The following is a 19,061-nucleotide window of genomic DNA, read 5'->3' as shown; positions in this document are numbered from 1 at the left end:
ACAAAATGGAGCAGTATAACTGCTGCAAAGGCATGTTAGTGATTCATGTCAATCTTCTCCTTTAACTATTGTTGTGTTTCCCATATCAATCCTTCTCCATTAACTGTTGTAGTGATAGTCTTGAATAGAATAGCCATTAAGTTTGACCTAAACTGCCAGATATAAAGATCATATGGAAAAGTAAGGGAAAACACAGCTCAAGATACTAAATGTAACGAAGTAAGGCAAAAAAATATAGTCAAAATAACAAACCAGCCATTCTTTGTGACCCTAAATAAACAAAACACCAGAGCAACAGTAAGAGTGTCACTGGAGCAACAATTAAGAGTCAAAATAACAAAACACAGCTCATGCTTGAGTGTCTTTACTGCAACAGTAAGACCTGTGCCAGGTTTCACTGGAGCAGTATTGGTTTCTTACTATCAGGTCTGAAGCTTGTAGTTGCAAATGTCAAGTCATTAAATGTGAATTTAAGAAGCGAAGAGGACCATTTGAGTTCTTCTAGTTTGGATGTTGATATGCTTCTTTCTACATTACTTGTAGTTGACGGGACAACTGCAACAACCAGTTGATCTCTGCTTGCATCAGTAATTTGCTTTCAGCTTACGCACATTCAGTACAATATCTTTGTTTTTTCCTCTTTTACTTAGACATAGTAAATGAAAATTATACCATAAAGACTTCAAGACTCATTTAAAGGTCTAAACTTCACAAATCTAGTCGAACCCCCAATCTAGAAGTTCTAAAATTTAGAATTTAATATCCAAATTTAGACGAACCCAACAGTAGGCCAGTGGCACAAGAAATTGATATATAGACCAAACAACCAAAAGCTCACCTAAATACTATACCGAGAAGTAGTAACATTGATGGTAATCACTCATTACATTAATAAACAATAAATCAGCTAGTAGTGTTTTAAACCAAACCAATCTACCATCTTGTAATTCTAGTCAGTGATAGCACAATAAACAATAATTCATGTAAAAGAGACCCCTGAGTCAATATGCCACAGGCTTGGTGGAAGCCGACAACTCCTTCTTACTCAAAGTAGCACCAAGGTAATATGGAAAAGAGGGCAACAAAACAAGGGAATATAAAAACAGTGTTACAAAACTAATCAAACACCAAAAAGTGCCAAAAATGGATGGAAACATATAGGGGTATGGAAGCTACCAGATGTTGTGGAAACAACTTTGTTTTACAACAACTGATTGTTTACGTAAACGCTCCGAGGTTATTGCCATTTGCAGTTCACGGTCAAGATGAAGCATCAGACATTAAAATTAAAACTCCAATTTAGCCTTATAAAGATAAATAATAGCTACCCGAAATATCTGTTGCAAAGCAAAAGTACAGTAGCCTAGTTGATTAGGCATACATAACAAAATACTTATAAGTGCATATTCAACATGGTGTTTTCCTAACTGATCACAAAATATAGCACATGAAAAACTTCAGCTAACTATGTCTGAAAATTGAGAATGAATTTTGAACCAATCAAAACATAACACCTACGAACATAGAAGGAAGAGAGGAGAAGGATGGTTTTTAGAAAAATCAAGCAACACATATGTCACTTTAAGATCACCATACACTTTCTCCAATTTAGATTTTCCTGCCACTCATAAACCGCATTTACTTTTTCCAATGCACTAAATATAAAGCAATGAATTAGCAATCATATAATCATACGCAAGAGACAGGAAGAAGGAAGTCAGTTAACTAGATTAAATGAAGTGTTTGAGAGTATTTACCAGCTCTCTAGTGTATAGGTTTGATAAGATGAGAGGGAAAAAGATAGAATCGTCACCCATTTCATCAACTATAGATTTCAGCCTCAAGAACTCAATGTCTACAAAAGAAAGATGAAAAATGACAAACTGACACCAAAGAGTAAGGGAGGGATATAAGGGATGAACGATGGTAAAAATTAGAATCTCAACAAAGCTCCCAAATTGCGGAAATTGAAACAAAGAATGGAGGACTATAGTAAAAATTAGAATCCGAAACACCAAAAAAAAAAAAAAAATCAAAATTTAAGTACCTTGACCTAGGCCTAGAAAATTCAGAAATCGAGAGAAGACAAGAATATGAACACCAAAAACCCCTAAAAATCAAATTTTAATACCTAAGACCTAGAAAAAACAGATCGAAATTGAGAGAAGATAAATGTGAAACCCCAAAAAATTGCAATTACCTACTTATTTCTCGAACTCACAAACCACAACCTAATTTTTTCTAAACCAACAAAACAAATGGAATAACTGAGTAAAATTATAAACACACAAATACTTCCAGAAAATTCATATCAACTTACTAAATTACAATCTACCAAATCCAAATTAAAGTTTTTCCCTTCAATTTCAAATGCCGAGAAACTAAAAATAAATTTCATGAAATCAAATTTATAAAGTAACACAACATACCAATTCTTTACGCGGCCACACTTGTCGGCCACACTGTACATGACTTCGGGATTTGGTTTAGCCTACAATTTGGAGAAACCCTAATAAAATTAGACCAAAAAAAACCAGTTCGTTAAAATTGACAACAAAAAAGAAAATTACAGTTCCCCCATATCATAAATTAAACATTAAAATTTTCAAAAGAATTAGATAAATATCCTACTGAAACTTCAAACAATTTAAACATTCAATCATGTACATTGGAAGTTTTAGTGGTACGTATTAAGGATTGGGAAGGTCGGATTTTGGGAATTTTAGGGCAATTCCTTAACTAACCTATTATTTCCCAGGAATATGTGATCAAATAACTACTTTATCTCACAAGTTTTTGTACTTCTGAAGTAACAGCTACTCATCCATGGCTAAAACATGCTAGAAATCATAAAGAAATTAACAAAAAACATAAAAGTCCAAACAAAAAATCGAAACTAAACCGACTAAAATAGGTTTCAAAACCCAAAATTTCAATTTAATTTTTTAGAGCTGGAAATCGATCGTCATCTAAACCAAGAACAATCAAAACCAACCAAAAAAAAACCATTAAATTAAACAAAACTACAAAAATCATATTCACCGGCTAAAAATCGAAACTATACAAAAATCAGCAAGAATTAAAAGTGTATGAAAAATCACCTTTAAGATTATGTAATAGATCCATCAAACATATCAAATGCAAAAATCAATCTCAGTAAGAACATATGGAAAAAGAAAGATATTCGGATGATGGAAGGAGAGAAAACGGTGAAGGGGTGGAGCAAATTAGAGATATAAGAGCTAGGGTTTAATGGAAGTGGAAGGAAAAATAAGGAGAGAGAAATCACCAGGGTTCAAACGCAGTGGGCAGGTAGAAGATGAAACAACATGACAGCAAGTGGGGACAAAGGGTTGAAAAGGGCAGTGCGGTGATTACACTGTTCTTAAGATAAAATACATTTCTTTCAAAGAGGATTGTAAGGGTAGGACGGTAATTTAACTATTCTTAAGAAAATTTTGAGGCAACTCTTGCTTTTAAAAGGGTAAGGATATAATAAAAAGTATTAGTCTCATCAATGCTCTATTGCCAACCTTGCTACTGGTATAATATATTTGATGTGCATGCACGGATATTCGAAAATTATTATTTGACCATCTTTTTTATAAGATACTTATCCCTTAAAGCTAATGTGTAATTAATAAATCTAGAACGTACTAATTTAAATCATCTAACATATTTTATACGTTTAATATGATAATTTGATCAAAATTTCCGATATGCTTAATATGTTAATCTGACTAAAATGTTGATTAAATATATTTTCTATTAATTATATGAATATTTGACTAAAATATTACCAAAATCGTCTAATAATGATATGTTCTATAACCTTGTAATTATTTTCCATACATAAAAAATTTATACAAAAGGAGATAAAATAAAATAAAATAAAATAGATATGTTATTTTAGGAAATGGGTTTTTGGCTAAAAATTTTGCACCATATAGTGACATGTGTCATTCTTGGTGTCTGTTTTTAGTATAATGTAATATATTTATCCCTTATAGCTAATGTGTAATTAATAAATCTTGAACGTACTCATTTAATCATCTAATACACTTTATACGTTTAATATGATAATTTGATCAAAATATCCGATACGCTTAATATGTTAATTTGACTAACATGTTGATTAAACATATTTGTTATTAATTATATGAATATTTGACTAAAATATTACCAAAATTGTCTAATACTGATATATTTTATAACCCTATAATTATTTTCCATACATAAATAATTTATAAAAAAGGAGATATACATTAAATTAAATTAAAGTAAAGTAAATAGATATATTATTTTAGGAAATGAGTTTTTGACGGGAAAATGTTGCACCAGAGAGTGACATGTGTGATTTTTGGTGTCTGTTTTAGTATGATCTCTATTATATAAGTGAAGAGGTGGGGTTATTTTAGTAAATCCACTTTTGGTGTCTCCATTGGATTACTAGAATACCCTCCACAATTATAGAATAGAGAACCTGATGACAACCTACCCAATAGGAGAAGCCCAAATAAGCATTTTAATCAATCTAGCCCCTTAAATAAATTCTTGCCATTTTAATCAATCTGTTTATATGCGTTCAGCTCTATCTAACTTATACTTCGTATGTTTCTTATATTCGCATGTATTGCATTTATATCGTAAAAAATATAATATAACACAAATATGTTTCTTATATTCGCAGTCATTGCGTGCATATAAAACTAGTGTAATAAATTAAAAGTGGATACCAAAACATGTAAAAAAAGAAAAGTGTATCTCTTTTTAAAATACGGTCGTTTAAGGAAAATTTATGTTTTTCTAAAATATGGAGGGAGTATATCTTCAAGGAACAAATGTAATACTAGTAGTTTGTACGAAAATTACAAGCTATTTTACCAAAATCACAAACTAAAGAAACCTAAAATTATCTGTCAAACAGAATGGGATTGATAGACCATATCTCAAAAAGATGATATTTGCGGATTTCTTCCTTAAATGACAGGTTTTAAAATTTTGGAGCCTTTCCCTGGTGACCGGCCGGTGGCAAATAAAATAAAAATGTGATTGATAGTAGTAAACGTTATTTCAAATGGACGTACAAATAGTATGTATGATAAAATGAGATTGATAGAACTTATGTCAAATTGAATCCACTTATTTGATAGAACTTATCTTAAATTGAACCACTTATTTAGAGCTCTAGCTCCACCACTCATGGTAAATACTAATCGACAAATTAAAATAATCATTAGTTATGAAATATCAACAAATTATTTGTGAGATCTTCTTTATCGTGCTTGGCTGCTGGGACTGCTCTAAATTATTTGTGATTTACCACGTTTTTTATTTTTCGGGAAAAACAACAAACATTAGTCTGTCATTCGAGGGACAAATATTGCATGATGATGCGTGATACGTTTTATCAATCATTTTCTATTCGGGGAATAAATATCTTGTACTCCCTTCATTCCTAAATGATCTTCCTATTTGGTGTTTGGGGTGGAAAATAAGAAAATGGAATTTTGTAATGATTGAGTGTAAAAGTAATGATTTGGTGTAAGAGAAAATCTCTATTATATAAGCCAAGAGCTGAGGTTAGTTTAGTAAATTAACTTTTGGTGTCCACCTTTGAATTGACGAAAAAACCCCACATATTCAACCCTTCCTGAGTTCCTGGCTTCCTGCTCTCCTTCCTCCGGTTTTCTTCTCTCTCTTCCCTCCCGTCTTCTCTCTCCTCCCTCACATCCTCTCCTTCGATTTTCATCTTCTTCTCGAAAAATCCATAAAATTAAAAAATAATCGAGATCTAATTAAAAGATTCGAGACCTAATCTTTGTTCATCCCCAATTCAATTCGTTAATTTTGGGGAAATTTGAATGCGACTTGAAGTGGGGTTTGGGTCAGATTTTGAGATGGGTTCGTCATCTTCGTCGATTGTTGCAGATAGATCGGTATTTGATTTGTGTTATTGAGTTCTCACTGGCCGCTTTTCCAGTTCTATTCATTTTTCAAGAAACATCACAGAGGTTCGATAAATTCGGATTAAAACTCATGTTCTTATTCGTTTGATCTTTGTGTTGAGGTTTTTTAATCATCAATTGGTGGAGATGGAGAAGGAGGCGGAATCGCTCGGCCCTTTTCACGTTGAATCTCTTCGAAAATCAAAACCCTCATCATCATCTAACCAGTTGAGTTTCACAATTTCTTATTTTCGTTTAATTACGGTTTCAATTTTGCTTTACTTATGTCAATTTGGTATTATGTGAATTTGGACTTTTTTTTTGGGTGAAGTTTTTAAAGAGGCGAATTTATGATTTTTGGATAAATTTGTTTTGATTGGATATTGTTGATGTGATTTTATAGTGTTTAGTCTAGAAATGATTAATTTAGGGTGGGTAGTTTAGCATTACCTTAGATCTTTGTTTACAATCCATGGTCAATCAATTAGGTTATCTCTAAAATCGGATATTCGTGTCATTCAATATTTTCTTCCTGTTTTGGATTTTGGTTGTTTGTTTTTATTTAATGTTTATTTAAATTATCTTCTTATTCAAATTGTTACCATTAATTTAAACTTAGTAAATAAGAAACTTTAATGAATTGATGATTACTACGAGTGATCAACGCGGCCTTAAAACCAAGAGCTCTTCTTCTTAGTCGCAAACCACCCATTCACGAATCACGGTAGTAGGGGAAGATCAGTACTTGAGAGCTGGCATTGTTGGTCTCCCTAATGTTGACAAATCCACTCTTTCAATGCTGTTGTAAGCCAGTTTTTCTCCTTCATTGACTCTCAGTTCTGTTGTTTGGTTCTCCTTCATTGACTCTCCCTAATGCTGACGAGTGTTGTAACGTGTTTGATCAAATGACAACATTGAGAAATGCCTCAAAATTTGTTTGTTTTTTGAATTTCTGAGATTAAGTTTTTGTTCATTACCTTAATGATTGTGGGTAGCTGTTGATTGTTTTGGTCTTTATTGGCTATGGCAGCTTTAGACAAGAATGAACAATCACTGAATTTTCTATAGCAAGAATGAACAATCACTGAATTTTCTATAGCAAGAATGAACAATCAGTGAACAATTATTAAAGACAAAAGTGTCTAAACAACATAGAATTGTGCAAGTTTTTTTTTCTATAGAAAGAAGCAGAATTACATTAAAATAAACATATCAATTAGATTATTTTGTTTTCATTAGTTCAGTTGTTCTGATTAGTTCATTTAATCTGGTCAACTACGTTAAGTTTTTTGTTTGTTCAGTTCAGTTTTTTCAGATTTGTTCATTTGTTTCAGATTAGTGGACATATTTGTCATGGGAGGACACTCAAGGGAAAGTGGACATCTTTGTCATGGGAATCGAAAGTGGAGGCATTGTGTCTGGTGTTGGACGCTATCTCAAATCTCAAAATCCTAATGTAAAGGTATCATCTATTTATATATTAAGTGATGGGTAACAGCTGAACATCTACTAATTGAGAATGCAAAGTTGTTTTAATTGTTGGTCTCCCCTTTTTGTAAATTGAAGTTCGTATTTATTCTCTCTACCCATTTTATTTTATTTATCTTCCAAATTGAATTTCAACCCTCTTCTTCATAAAACGTTGTGGGTTTCTATCAATTCTCGACAAAATTTCTCACCTGGGTAAGCTTTAATTTCCCTATTTTCTTTTTTTATAATACCATTTGTAGTTAAATGTCCTGAAAATGGTGGCTTTTGCTGCTTTATTTCTAGAGATTTGTAAATGGCCCTAATATTTCTGTACAGATCCGTTATTTCTAGAGATTTATGAATGGCCCTAATAAGTTTTCGCTTGACTAAAAATGTGTCCTTTTATTTTTATAGTGTTTTTGCCTTATTTGGCAGTTAGGGTTTTAAAATTGTAGTGATAAATTTTATTTTTTGGGTGGATTTTGTTTAAGAATTTGAAATTCGCAGCATTATTATCTGGATCGAATATCATTTTGCTTATTAATGGGTGTTTCTGAATTTCAGGAAATTCTCATTAGATTTTTTAGCTGGAGTCCGGAGACACCACTATCAGTGTTTGAGAAGCCATTAATCCCCATGTAAGTCCCCTTATCTTTTTCTGTTTTCTTCATGTCGTTTTATTTAATTGGAATTTTAATTTAATTAGTTTAGTTGAGGAAATTTCAAGTTATTGATCGAAAATGTAATCACTTTGAGTGCTTCTGATTATCTTTTGCTTACCCAGGATGGTATGTGATTTTTTTTTTGTAATTATCTATTTGTGGAAATACTTGCTAACTCCAGAACCCGATGAAGCTTATAATTGAACGACAACCATGGTCAATTAACGAGGTAGGACTCCCATACCCAACCTACTTCAATCCCAGCTCAGATGAGGAGATCATAGCATGACAGTCTAACATCGGGAAGATGAATCGGAAGTACTTCATCAGCTTTGCTGGGACCCCACAAAAGCGTTGGGAGAGCATAAGATCGATCCTCATTGCACAATGCACTTCTGCTCCTAATAAAGTCTGCAACTTCTTAAACTGTATAGGAGAATCATGTGTTGAATCAGCACTTTTTGAGAAACTTTTCATGGCATCAGCCTTCAGCCTCCAAGGCACAGTCCAATGAGAAAGTCCATGTTTGATTCTCTCATTGCTGGTTGCATCCCTGTTGTGTTTGATCCATTCATGACACATTGCCGAAAAATATGAAGATCTTCAAAGGTATTCTCAATTTTGTTTTATTTTTCCCTAATTCTATTATTTTTATGGGAAAACTTTGATTGATGGTAATTTTTGGTTGTGCAATTAGTCTGAACATGCTGCACACTAACACCCAAAAAAATGAACATGCTGCACACTAACAGCATCACTCCACACAACAACTGTTGGACAAGCCACAGTAGCTAAGCACCAGCAAAGCAGCAGTATTGCTTACAATTTTTACTGAGAACCATTCTGTAAACAGTAAGCCAAATACACTGCAATACTGAGAACCATTCTGTAAAACTGGTGAAAACCAGAGTTTTTGTTAAAATTCTACAATTACAGAATTTGTGTCCCTTTACTAGATGATCCTACAATTATATATGCAATATTCTCATCTTGAATATTTTAACTAATTGTAGGTATGATGCTAAATTTCAATTCGATGGGGATCACGTGGACAATAAGGAAATATATCCAATGGGAAGACATGTGTCAAGAGTTATTGCAATTGATGCATTGCACTTGGGCTGGGCAGGAGCCAGCCAGTATAAGAATGAAATTGAGTAATATGAGGTTTCTGTTGAGTAATCCATAATGTGTAATCCAGACAATATCTATACAGTATAAGCATGAATAGGAGCTAGACAATATCTTATGAGGTTTGATATTGAGTAATCCATCATGTGTGACAAATGTTTCTGTTTTACTTTTGGATTATAGATGTACTCTTACGATTTTTAGTTTTTGTATAATCTCGCACGCATCGCGTGCATATAAGACTAGTAATAAATAAATGAAGAAAAGTAATAAAGAAATGAATGAGAGAGAAGATATTTGTATTAAAGTAATAAAAAATCACAAAAGGGGGTTGGGTGGGTGAATGGGGAAATGTGAATGAATTAAATAAGGGATGGTGGGAAAATTTATGGTAAAAAGTCATGTCCAAAAATAGAAACAGGAAGATCAAATAGGAACGACATTTATAGAAACAGGAAGATAAAAAAGGAATGGAGGGAGTACAACGTAACTAATAATTATTTTAGTTTGTCGTTTAGAGAAAATGTTTCGTTTTATTATCATAGGGAAACTTTAGCAAATACTTAAGTCTTAACCTAATAAAGTTTTATATTTATCAATTACAATTTTAAACTTCTAATTTTGTTAATTACATTTTTAAATTTGTACATCCATTTTAAATTACAATTTAAAGTCAATTTCTGATAAAAAAAATCACCGGAAGATGATGTCAAAATGTTATTATAAAAATGACATTATTTCTAAAAAAAATTAAATTAAAAAATAAGAATTAAAACAAAATGAAACGAAAAATAAAATTTTAAAAAATCGAAAAATAATTTTTTAAAGATTTTATGTAATTGTTTTATTCACAACATTATGACATCACCTTCTGATCATCTTTGTCGGAAAATGACTTCAGGTTGTAATTTAAAATGAATGTATAACTGTATAAATTTAATGTTATAATTGCCAAAATTAAATGTTTGGGGTTATAATTGGCAAATGGAAGCGTTTGATGTGTGACCAGCCACACCATCAACTTGATGGTGATGCGCGCGCGTAACTTTCTTGTGCGCAACTATTATGGAGAAGGTTATTGATTGCAATGGTGTTATTTGACTTTCTATGCTGGTGTTACTTATACATTATATTCGATATTACTTTTCTTGTTTAACTGCAGTTTCTTCAATTTTCATGTTAGAGGTTTCATATATAGACAGGTGTTACTTAACATTCTATATTGGTGTTACTTATACATTGTTTTCACTGTTACTTTTCTTGTTATATTGCAGTTCCATGTTAGAGGTTCCTTGTATAGACCGATGTTACTTGACTTTTTATGTTGGTGTTACTTATACATTGTATTCGTTGTTACTTTTCTTGTTTTATTGCACATTCATGTTAGATGTTCCTTGTATAGACTGGCGTTACTTTACATTATATGTCGAGGTTACTTATACATTGTATTCGATGTTACTTTTCTTATTTTATTGCAGGTTATTCAATTTCATGTTAGAGGTTCCACGTATAGACCGATGTTACTTGATTTTCTATGCTGGTACTCCCTCCGTACCTGATTAGTTGTTACACTTACCTTTGCACAAAGTTTTAGGTGATAAGTGAATGTTTGGTTATCAATTGTTATCTTATTGAAAAAGTAGATGTGATAGGAGTTAGTGGGATATTTTTTTAATTGAATGAGAGAGAGTGTGGAGACAAAAATAAAATTTAGTGGGAAGAGAGAGACAATATAATAATTGTGGAGTCATTCCTAATTTAGAGGTGTAACAACTAATCTGGAACGGATGAAAAAGGAAAGTGTAACAACTAATATGGGACGGAGGAAATATTAATTTTAGTTATTGCGCAATTTCTTTAAATTCGTAAATTTTGACTTTAAATTCGTAACTTTTGACATTATTGTTGTTCATGTTTTTTTACATATTTATTGATGATTTTAATGTGAAGATGTAGGTGAATAACTCAAGAAAAAAAAATTTGATCTCAAGAACAACATCTTGATCTCAAGCAAAACAAAGAAGAGTTTAGCCTTTATTTTGGATCTCAAACTTTTTTTATCACCTTGAGCAACATTTCCAGATTTCTGTTGGTCTGGTATTTGCAACTTTTCCAGATTTGACCCCTTTTTTTTTGAAGGGGTCTTGTAAATTACTCTTTAATTTGGTGATATAAGTTTTGTGTATGTTATTTTCCATATTAACAATATAAAAGTTATTTCATTTTGTTTGAAGTTTGGATGTAAAGTATTTCTTCTTTTGGTGTTTGATTTGGAAAAATAAAATTTCTTCGAAATTAAGGCCCTATTTAGTTCACTTTATTTCTCCTGATCTGATCTGATCTGATCTGATCTGATATGAACTTATTTTTTCTGATCTGATCTGATCTGATATGGTCTGGTCTGATCTGATCTGATCTGATTCTTCTGAATTAAGTTTAAACAAAAATCAACATTTATTAATATTAAACGACTTACGTGTAAAATAAATGTTACACAAATTTATAATATTGTTATTATTTACTTGACTTTGCTCATGATTTAGCTATTCCTTATATTAGATAAACCTATACATGATCTAGATAGATCGGTTATGATCTAGACATATAAGTTCTGATCTGGATATGATATGTACAGATCGGTTCTGATTTATACATGATTTGTACATATAAGTTATGAACTGGCCGGACATGATCAGTTCTAATCTTGACATGATCTGTACAAATTAGTTCTGATCTGTACATGATATGTACAGTTTAGTTATGATCTAGACATGATCTAGACAAGATCTGTACAAATCAGTTCTGATCTGGACATGATATGTACAGTTCAGTTATGATCTAGACATGATCTGTACAGATCAGTTCTGATCTGGACATGATCTGTACAGATCAATTCTGATATGGACATGATATGTACAGTTCAGTTCTGATCTAGACATGATTTGGACATGATCTGTATAGATCAGTTCTGATCAGGACATGATTTGTACAGATCAGTTCTGATCTGGTCATGATCTGTACAGATCAGTTCTGATCTGGTCATAATTTGTACAGATCAGTTCTGATCGGGTCATGATCTGTACAGACTAGTTCTGATCTGGACATGACCTTTGCAGATCAATTCTGATCTGAACATAATCTGTACAAAGTCGATATCTAGGCAAGTTATAATTTGGACATATCGATTCTGATCTGGACATGATCTGTACAAATCGATTTTGATATGAACATATTGGTTTTGTAAGGATCGGTTCTGATGTAGACAAGATCTTTGCAGATTTGAACATGATCTGGACATGATCTGTACAGATCAGTTATGATCTGGATATTATCTGATCCTATCAATTCTAGTTTGGATATATAATGGTTATGATCTATAAAAATCAGTTCTGATATGGACATGACCTGGTCATATCGTTTCTAACCTGGACTTAATGGTTTTGGTTTGGACATGATCAATTTGAATGTTTTGTTAATGTTTTTTATGCCTTAAATGATAGATTTTAATTGCACCGACAACAACATTATTTTTTATTAAAGCAATAATCGTAATAAAATATTAAATATAATAACAATTATATAAACATATACCAATAATAATAATAATAATAATAATAATAATAATAATAATAATAACAATAATAATAATAATCTGGTATGATCTGATCTGATCTGGTCTGATCTGAACTTATTTTTTCTGATCTGATCTGATCCGAACTTATTTTTTCTGATCTGATCTGATCTGATCTGGTCTGCTCTGATCTGATTAGATCTGAAATAAGTAATAAGGTCCTGAAATAAGGTGAACTAAACAGGGCCTAAAACCAGTTGCTGGTGATTTACCAGTTGGTGGTTTTGATTTTTATTTTTATAATTTTAATTAGAATTACCGACCATTATGACAATTGGTAATTTACCGATTACCTTAGTTGTCGATAAAATAGCGGACGCAAAGTGGTCGATAATTTACCGACTATCATGGTGGTCGGTAAAATACCGACTACTTTTTAGTCGAAATTCGGATAAACTCCGACCAGAATATCACCGACAATCCTTTAGCGACTACTTTTAGTCGGTAATTTTTTTTGCGACCAAAAACGCTATTTTACCGAGTACTTTTTGCGGTCGGAATTTTGTCGTTCTCTTGTAGTGTACAGTTTCATCAATTTCATGTTAGAGGTTTCTTGTATATACTGGTGTTACTTGATTTTCAATACTGATGTTACTTATACATTGTATTCACTGTTACTTTTCTTGTTTTATTGCAGTTTCATGGTATAGGTTCCTTGTATAGACCAGTGTTACTTTATTTTTTATGTTGGTGTTATTTTTATATTCCGTTAATCATCGCGTCGGACTTTTAACGCGTTGGACTTATTTATAAGTGTGAACACGCCACACCTTCAAGTTGATGCTGTGACTAGTCACATAATTCCTCTGTTCTTTTTTAAATGACACAATTATTTAGGCACGTTTTCCAACACACGATTTCAAACATTAATATCTCCAATTATATACTCCTTCGGGAAGAAGAGAGGAAGCGGGCTGGGACAAAGAAGAAAAGCTGAGAGACTTTCTCCCCAAGTTTTCTCTCGGTGCATGTTAGCTTAACGTGCACCGTAGCCATGGCAAGGAAATCTGGCTCGAAATCTCAAAGCAGCAAGCATGGAAATGGCAAAGGCAAACCTCGAGGTCCATCATCAGATTCACAAGCTTTGAAAACACGCAGTATTGAGGAGGTTATGGGGGTAGAGGCACTGGATTTTGGGCTCGAAAATGAATTTTTCACGCCAAAATCAGGTTTGCTGCATCTTCAAACTCGATCTGAAGTGAGGCATTCTTTTAATGAGTTTATGGAGGTGATTCATGGCTCAGCAAATCAGATGAAACAAGGTACTGCTCGATCTAATATGGAAGTGGGTACGATTTCAATTCCTATATTGCAGCAATTTGATGAGGTTGCTGCTACTGACAATGCACCTATTTTTGATAATAATGTTGAAATACCTATGAAATTGAATCCCGAACAGATTGTTTCTGATAATGTTGATGTTAGTGAAATTCATAGTGATGAGAGTAACCCTGTTGAAATTGGTTTTGATGATATTCAAGAGGAGATTGAATTTTGGAGTTCTGCTGTGGTGTGTTACATTGTGGGGGCTAATCCTCCTATCAATGTCATGGGGGGATTCATTCGAAGGATTTGGAAACAGTTGAATGTTGATAAGGTTGTCATGGTGAGAAAGGGGGTTTTTCTGGTGAGATTTCTTACTATGGACTCAAGAGATAAGGTGTTGAGAGGACACTATTTCTTTGATAGTAAGCTCCTTATTCTGAAACCTTGGAACTCTGATATGAATATGGATACACCAGAACTTCAATCTGTGCCAATTTGGGTGCAATTGAAGCTAAACTTCAAGTATTGGGGGGAAAAGGCTTTGTTTAAGATTGTAGCACAGTTAGGCAAGCCACTAAGGAGGGATCAGGCCACAATCAGTAGAGATAAACTTCAGTTTGCTAGAGTCATGGTGGATGTACCATTGTCTCAAGAGTTGCCTGATTTTATTTCTTTCAGAGATGAGAATGGCATTATGGTGAGATTTGCCATTTTTTATGAATGGAGGCCAACAATTTGCACTAAATGCAAGATGTTTGGTCACGTACAGACTGAATGCAGACAAGGTCAGAAAAAGATCTGGATTAGGAAAGCTCAACCATCTGTTTCAATCCCAGTTCAATCAACTAAGCAGGGTGATCATGTGGTTAGTCCTATTGTGGATCAAGATGGTTTTCAAAGATCTTTGAGACCAATTAGAGTGAGAGTTGGTCTGGAAAATCCAGTTAGAACTTCTAATACTTTTCAGATATTGGAGGCCTCTTTAGTTGATAAGGAGGAACTGGTAGGAGAACAGTATAAAGGGGATGAACAAAGGATAGTGATGCCTGGAGGAGGGAACTCTTCCAACTCTAATGGATACAGTGTTAGCTTGGAATGTCAGGGGCCTAAACTCCATTCAGAAACAGAATGAGGTGAATCACTTTATTCAGAAGTATGCAGTGGGTTTGGTGGGGCTCCTGGAACATAAGTTAAAGCTCTCTAATCTAGGGAAGCTTTATCAGAAAGTTTTTGTAAATTGGTGCTTTACTAGCAACTCTAGCTATCACTCTGGTGGTAGGATAGTTGTAGCCTGGAAGGCTGGTTGCTTCACAGTTAACATTGTTGCTGCATCCAGTCAGTTTGTTCATTGCCATGTTACTCCTGTAAGTGGTAGGAAACCCTTTTATTGCACCTTTGTTTATTCTTTTAATGATGCTGGTATGAGACAAGATCTATGGAGGGATTTGTTGTTGCTTAACACTCAAGAACCCTGGATTGTGTGTGGGGATTTCAACTGTGTTATGGCATTAGATGAGAGAATTGGAGCTCCTGTCAGACATAGAGATATTGTGGATGTGAGCAACTGTATGCATGCTTGTGGTATGGAGGACATAAAGTGTGTGGGTAATCTTTTCACCTGGAACAACAAGCAACAAGGTAACAACAGGGTTTTTTCAAAAATTGATAGATTTATGGCTAATCAAGCTTGGCAAACTTGCTTTCCTGTTGCTGAGGTATGTTTTATGCCAGAAGGACTTTTTGATCACTCTCCTGGTCTTCTTTCTGTGTTTCCCAGAGATGATGGAGGGAAGAAACCATTTAAGTATTTTACTATGTGGAAGTCCTCAAATGTGTTTTCTGACATTGTCCAGCAGGCTTGGAATACTCAGTTTATTGGCACTAAAATGTTCATTTTGATTAATAAAATGAAAAGAGTTAAACTGGCTCTTAAAGAGTTGAATAAAGTAGGTTTTACAGATATTCAAGCAGCAGATTTGAGAGCTTATCAGACTATGGTGAGTGCACAAACTGCAATGCATAATAATCCTTCTGATCAAAGTTTTGCAGATGCAGAGTTGATTGCAATACAGGAGTATAAGGAGAAACATAATGCTTATTTGGCTTTCCTCAGTCAGAAAGCAAAATTATCTTGGCTTAAAGATGGAGATGAGAATACTTCTCTTTTTCATCAGAGTATCAAGACTAGAAAAGTTCAGAACCAAGTGTATAGCATTTATGATATGCAAGGAGAATGGAAAGATACAGCTGATGGGGTGTCCAAAGCTTTTTTGGATTATTATAAAATGCTCCTAGGTAGTACTTCTGATAACAGAACACCAGTAAACAAGGAGGTGGTGCAGCAGGGGCCAGTCTGTTTGGATCATCATAAAGCTATACTCAATGCTCCTTATACAGCAGATGAAGTTAAGAAGACTCTTTTCTCTATTCCAGGTATTAAAGCTCCTGGTCCAGATGGTTTTGGCTCTTATTTTTACAAAGATGCTTGGCATATTGTTGGGGATGAAGTCATTGCAGCCATTCTTGATATGTTACAGCAAGGAAGAATCTTGATGGAGGTGAACCACACTGTGATTACTCTTATCCCCAAGACTAAATGTCCAAAGGATGTGAGTGAGTTCAGGCCAATTTCTTGTTGCAACACCATTTATAAGTGCATAACAAAAGTTTTGTGTGGGAGATTAAGACAAGTTCTTCCTGATCTCATCATGGAAAATCAAGGAGGTTTTGTTCATGGGAGATACATAGTTCATAATATTATGGTTGTGCAAGATTTAGTCAGGCATTATGGGAGGAAAGGGGTTAAGCCTAGCTGCCTTATGAAGATTGATCTTCAAAAAGCCTATGATACTATTGATTGGCAGTTCTTACAGGAGATGCTGGTTCTTTTGGAATTCCCAAAGCAGTTTGTTGATATGGTTATGCAATGTGTTACTACTCCCATGTTTTCTTTGATGCTGAATGGTTCTATGCATGGGTTTTTTAAATCCAAGAGAGGTTTGAGGCAAGGAGACCCTATCTGTCCTCTGTTATTTGTCATTTGCATGGAATATTTGTCTAGAATTCTGAATAGAGTGAGCTCTATGCATCAGTTCCAGTTTCATCCAAGGTGTAAGGGGATTGGTCTTACTCACTTATGCTTTGCTGATGATCTGATTATCTATAGCAAGGGAGATTATCAGTCTATTTATTTGTTGCTTCAAGCTTTCAAGTTGTTTTCTGATACTTCTGGCTTAAAGGCAAACCAACAAAAGTCTTCTATCTACTGTTATGGCATGCATGAATCTGAAATTCAGAGGGTAGTAGATGTTTCTGGTTTTTCTAGAAGTATGTTGCCATTCAAATATTTGGGGGTCCCTATATGTTCTAAGAAGATCTCTGTGGCTCAGTGTGCTCATTTGGTGGATAAGATGATCACTAGGATAAAAATTTGGAGTTCTAGGAATTTATCCTATACAGCAAGAATGCAGCTTGTTAATTCAGTTTTACTGAGTTTGCACATGTATTGGGCACAAATTTATGTGCTTCCAAAAGGTGCTCTTCAAGATATAGTGAAGATCTGTAGAGCCTTCCTATGGAGTGGCCATGCTTTCAGTCATAAACCAAGCAACATAGCTTGGGATAAAGTCTATAGTGACAAGCACACTGGGGGGTTGGGGTCTAGAGATGTTCAGAAGTGGAATATTGCTTTTATGGGGAAATATGTTTTGGCTTTAGTCAAGAAGCAGGATAATGTGTGGATTAGGTGGATTAATTCAGTCTACTTAAAGGATGGGGATTGGTGGGAGTATCAGCCTGGTTCTACTGCTAGCTGGTACTGGAAGCAAGTGTGCAATACAAAGGAGCAGCTCAAACAGTTCTTTACTTGTGCAGATTTTGATAACATGCCTCATTATTCAGTGAAACAAGTGTATGAGAAACTCCTAGGGGACAAGCCAAGGGTGCATTGGGACAAAATGGTTTGGAATAGGCTGAATGTTCCAAAACATAGATTCATTTGCTGGTTGGCTGTTCAATCGAAGCTCCAGACTACAGACAAACTAACAAAGATAGGCATTAGTCAATCTGCTAGTTGCTTGATTTGTGGCTTGGATGATGAGACTCATCAGCATCTCTTTTTTCAGTGCCAGTATAATAAGCAAATTATTATAGCAGTACATCAGTGGATAGGTTTCTCTATTCATGGAAATTTGGTTCAGTTAGTCAGGAAAGCTGGACAAAGTAAAGCTTCAAAGTTCAGGAAGCAGGTGTATTTTGCAGCTGTTGGTGCTGCTGTCTACCTGATCTGGAGGTGTAGAAACACAAGTTTTTGGGATAACTCCATTCCCACTGTCAGTCAGAGTATGAAGGATTTGAAGCAAATGGTCAAGAGCAGAATTCAGGTTGTTCTGCCAAAGCATGTAAGCAAGAGAGATAGTGAATGGTTCACAAATTTGTAATAGCCTTTAGGCATTCTGGTTGTGTTTTAGAGCTTGTATTGCTTTGTGTTTGCTGATTTCAAGGGCATAGAGTCCAACCTAGTTGGTTTGTATGTCTTGGAATAGGCTTAAGGTGTAATTGTTTGATTCAATTAATATATTTCTCTCTTGCTTAGCAAAAAAATATCTCCAATTATGAATAAGAAAAAATTATAAAAAGTTGATATTTAAAAAATGGATATTTTGGTATTTACTACCTTAAAAATACACCACTTTTGTATTTACTACCTTATTAAATTTTTATTTTAAATTACTACCTTAAACTTCCAAATTATTTTTATTTACTACCACTTTGCAGTTTTCTCATTTTAAAAATAAGATATCTCTTCCGTTTCTTAATCGTTTAAAGTGATTCAAAGTTCATTATTTTTCTTTGTCTATAGGGATTTCATTGTGAACAACATTTCAAAACAATTCGTTTGATAATTCATTACATATTTAAAAATTTACAAATAAAATTTAATTAGTTTTTTCT

At 33.7% G+C, this 19,061-nt stretch overlaps 1 protein-coding gene across 1 annotated transcript; it reads left to right on the top strand.

Moving 5' to 3' along the window:
• Positions 1–15,236: 15,236 nt before the first annotated feature.
• On the top strand, positions 15,237–18,547 carry LOC130461371 (uncharacterized). The gene is made up of 2 exons (XM_056829451.1): positions 15,237–15,241; positions 15,361–18,547. Exons 1-2 carry the CDS (start codon positions 15,237–15,239, stop codon positions 18,545–18,547), a joined length of 3,192 nt encoding a protein of 1,063 aa, XP_056685429.1.
• The last annotated feature ends 514 nt before the right edge of the window (positions 18,548–19,061 follow it).

The sequence above is a fragment of the Spinacia oleracea genome, chromosome 5, assembly GCF_020520425.1.
Source record: "Spinacia oleracea cultivar Varoflay chromosome 5, BTI_SOV_V1, whole genome shotgun sequence".
Classification (NCBI taxonomy): Eukaryota; Viridiplantae; Streptophyta; class Magnoliopsida; order Caryophyllales; family Amaranthaceae; genus Spinacia; species Spinacia oleracea.
This window is presented reverse-complemented; position numbering and strand designations above follow the sequence as displayed.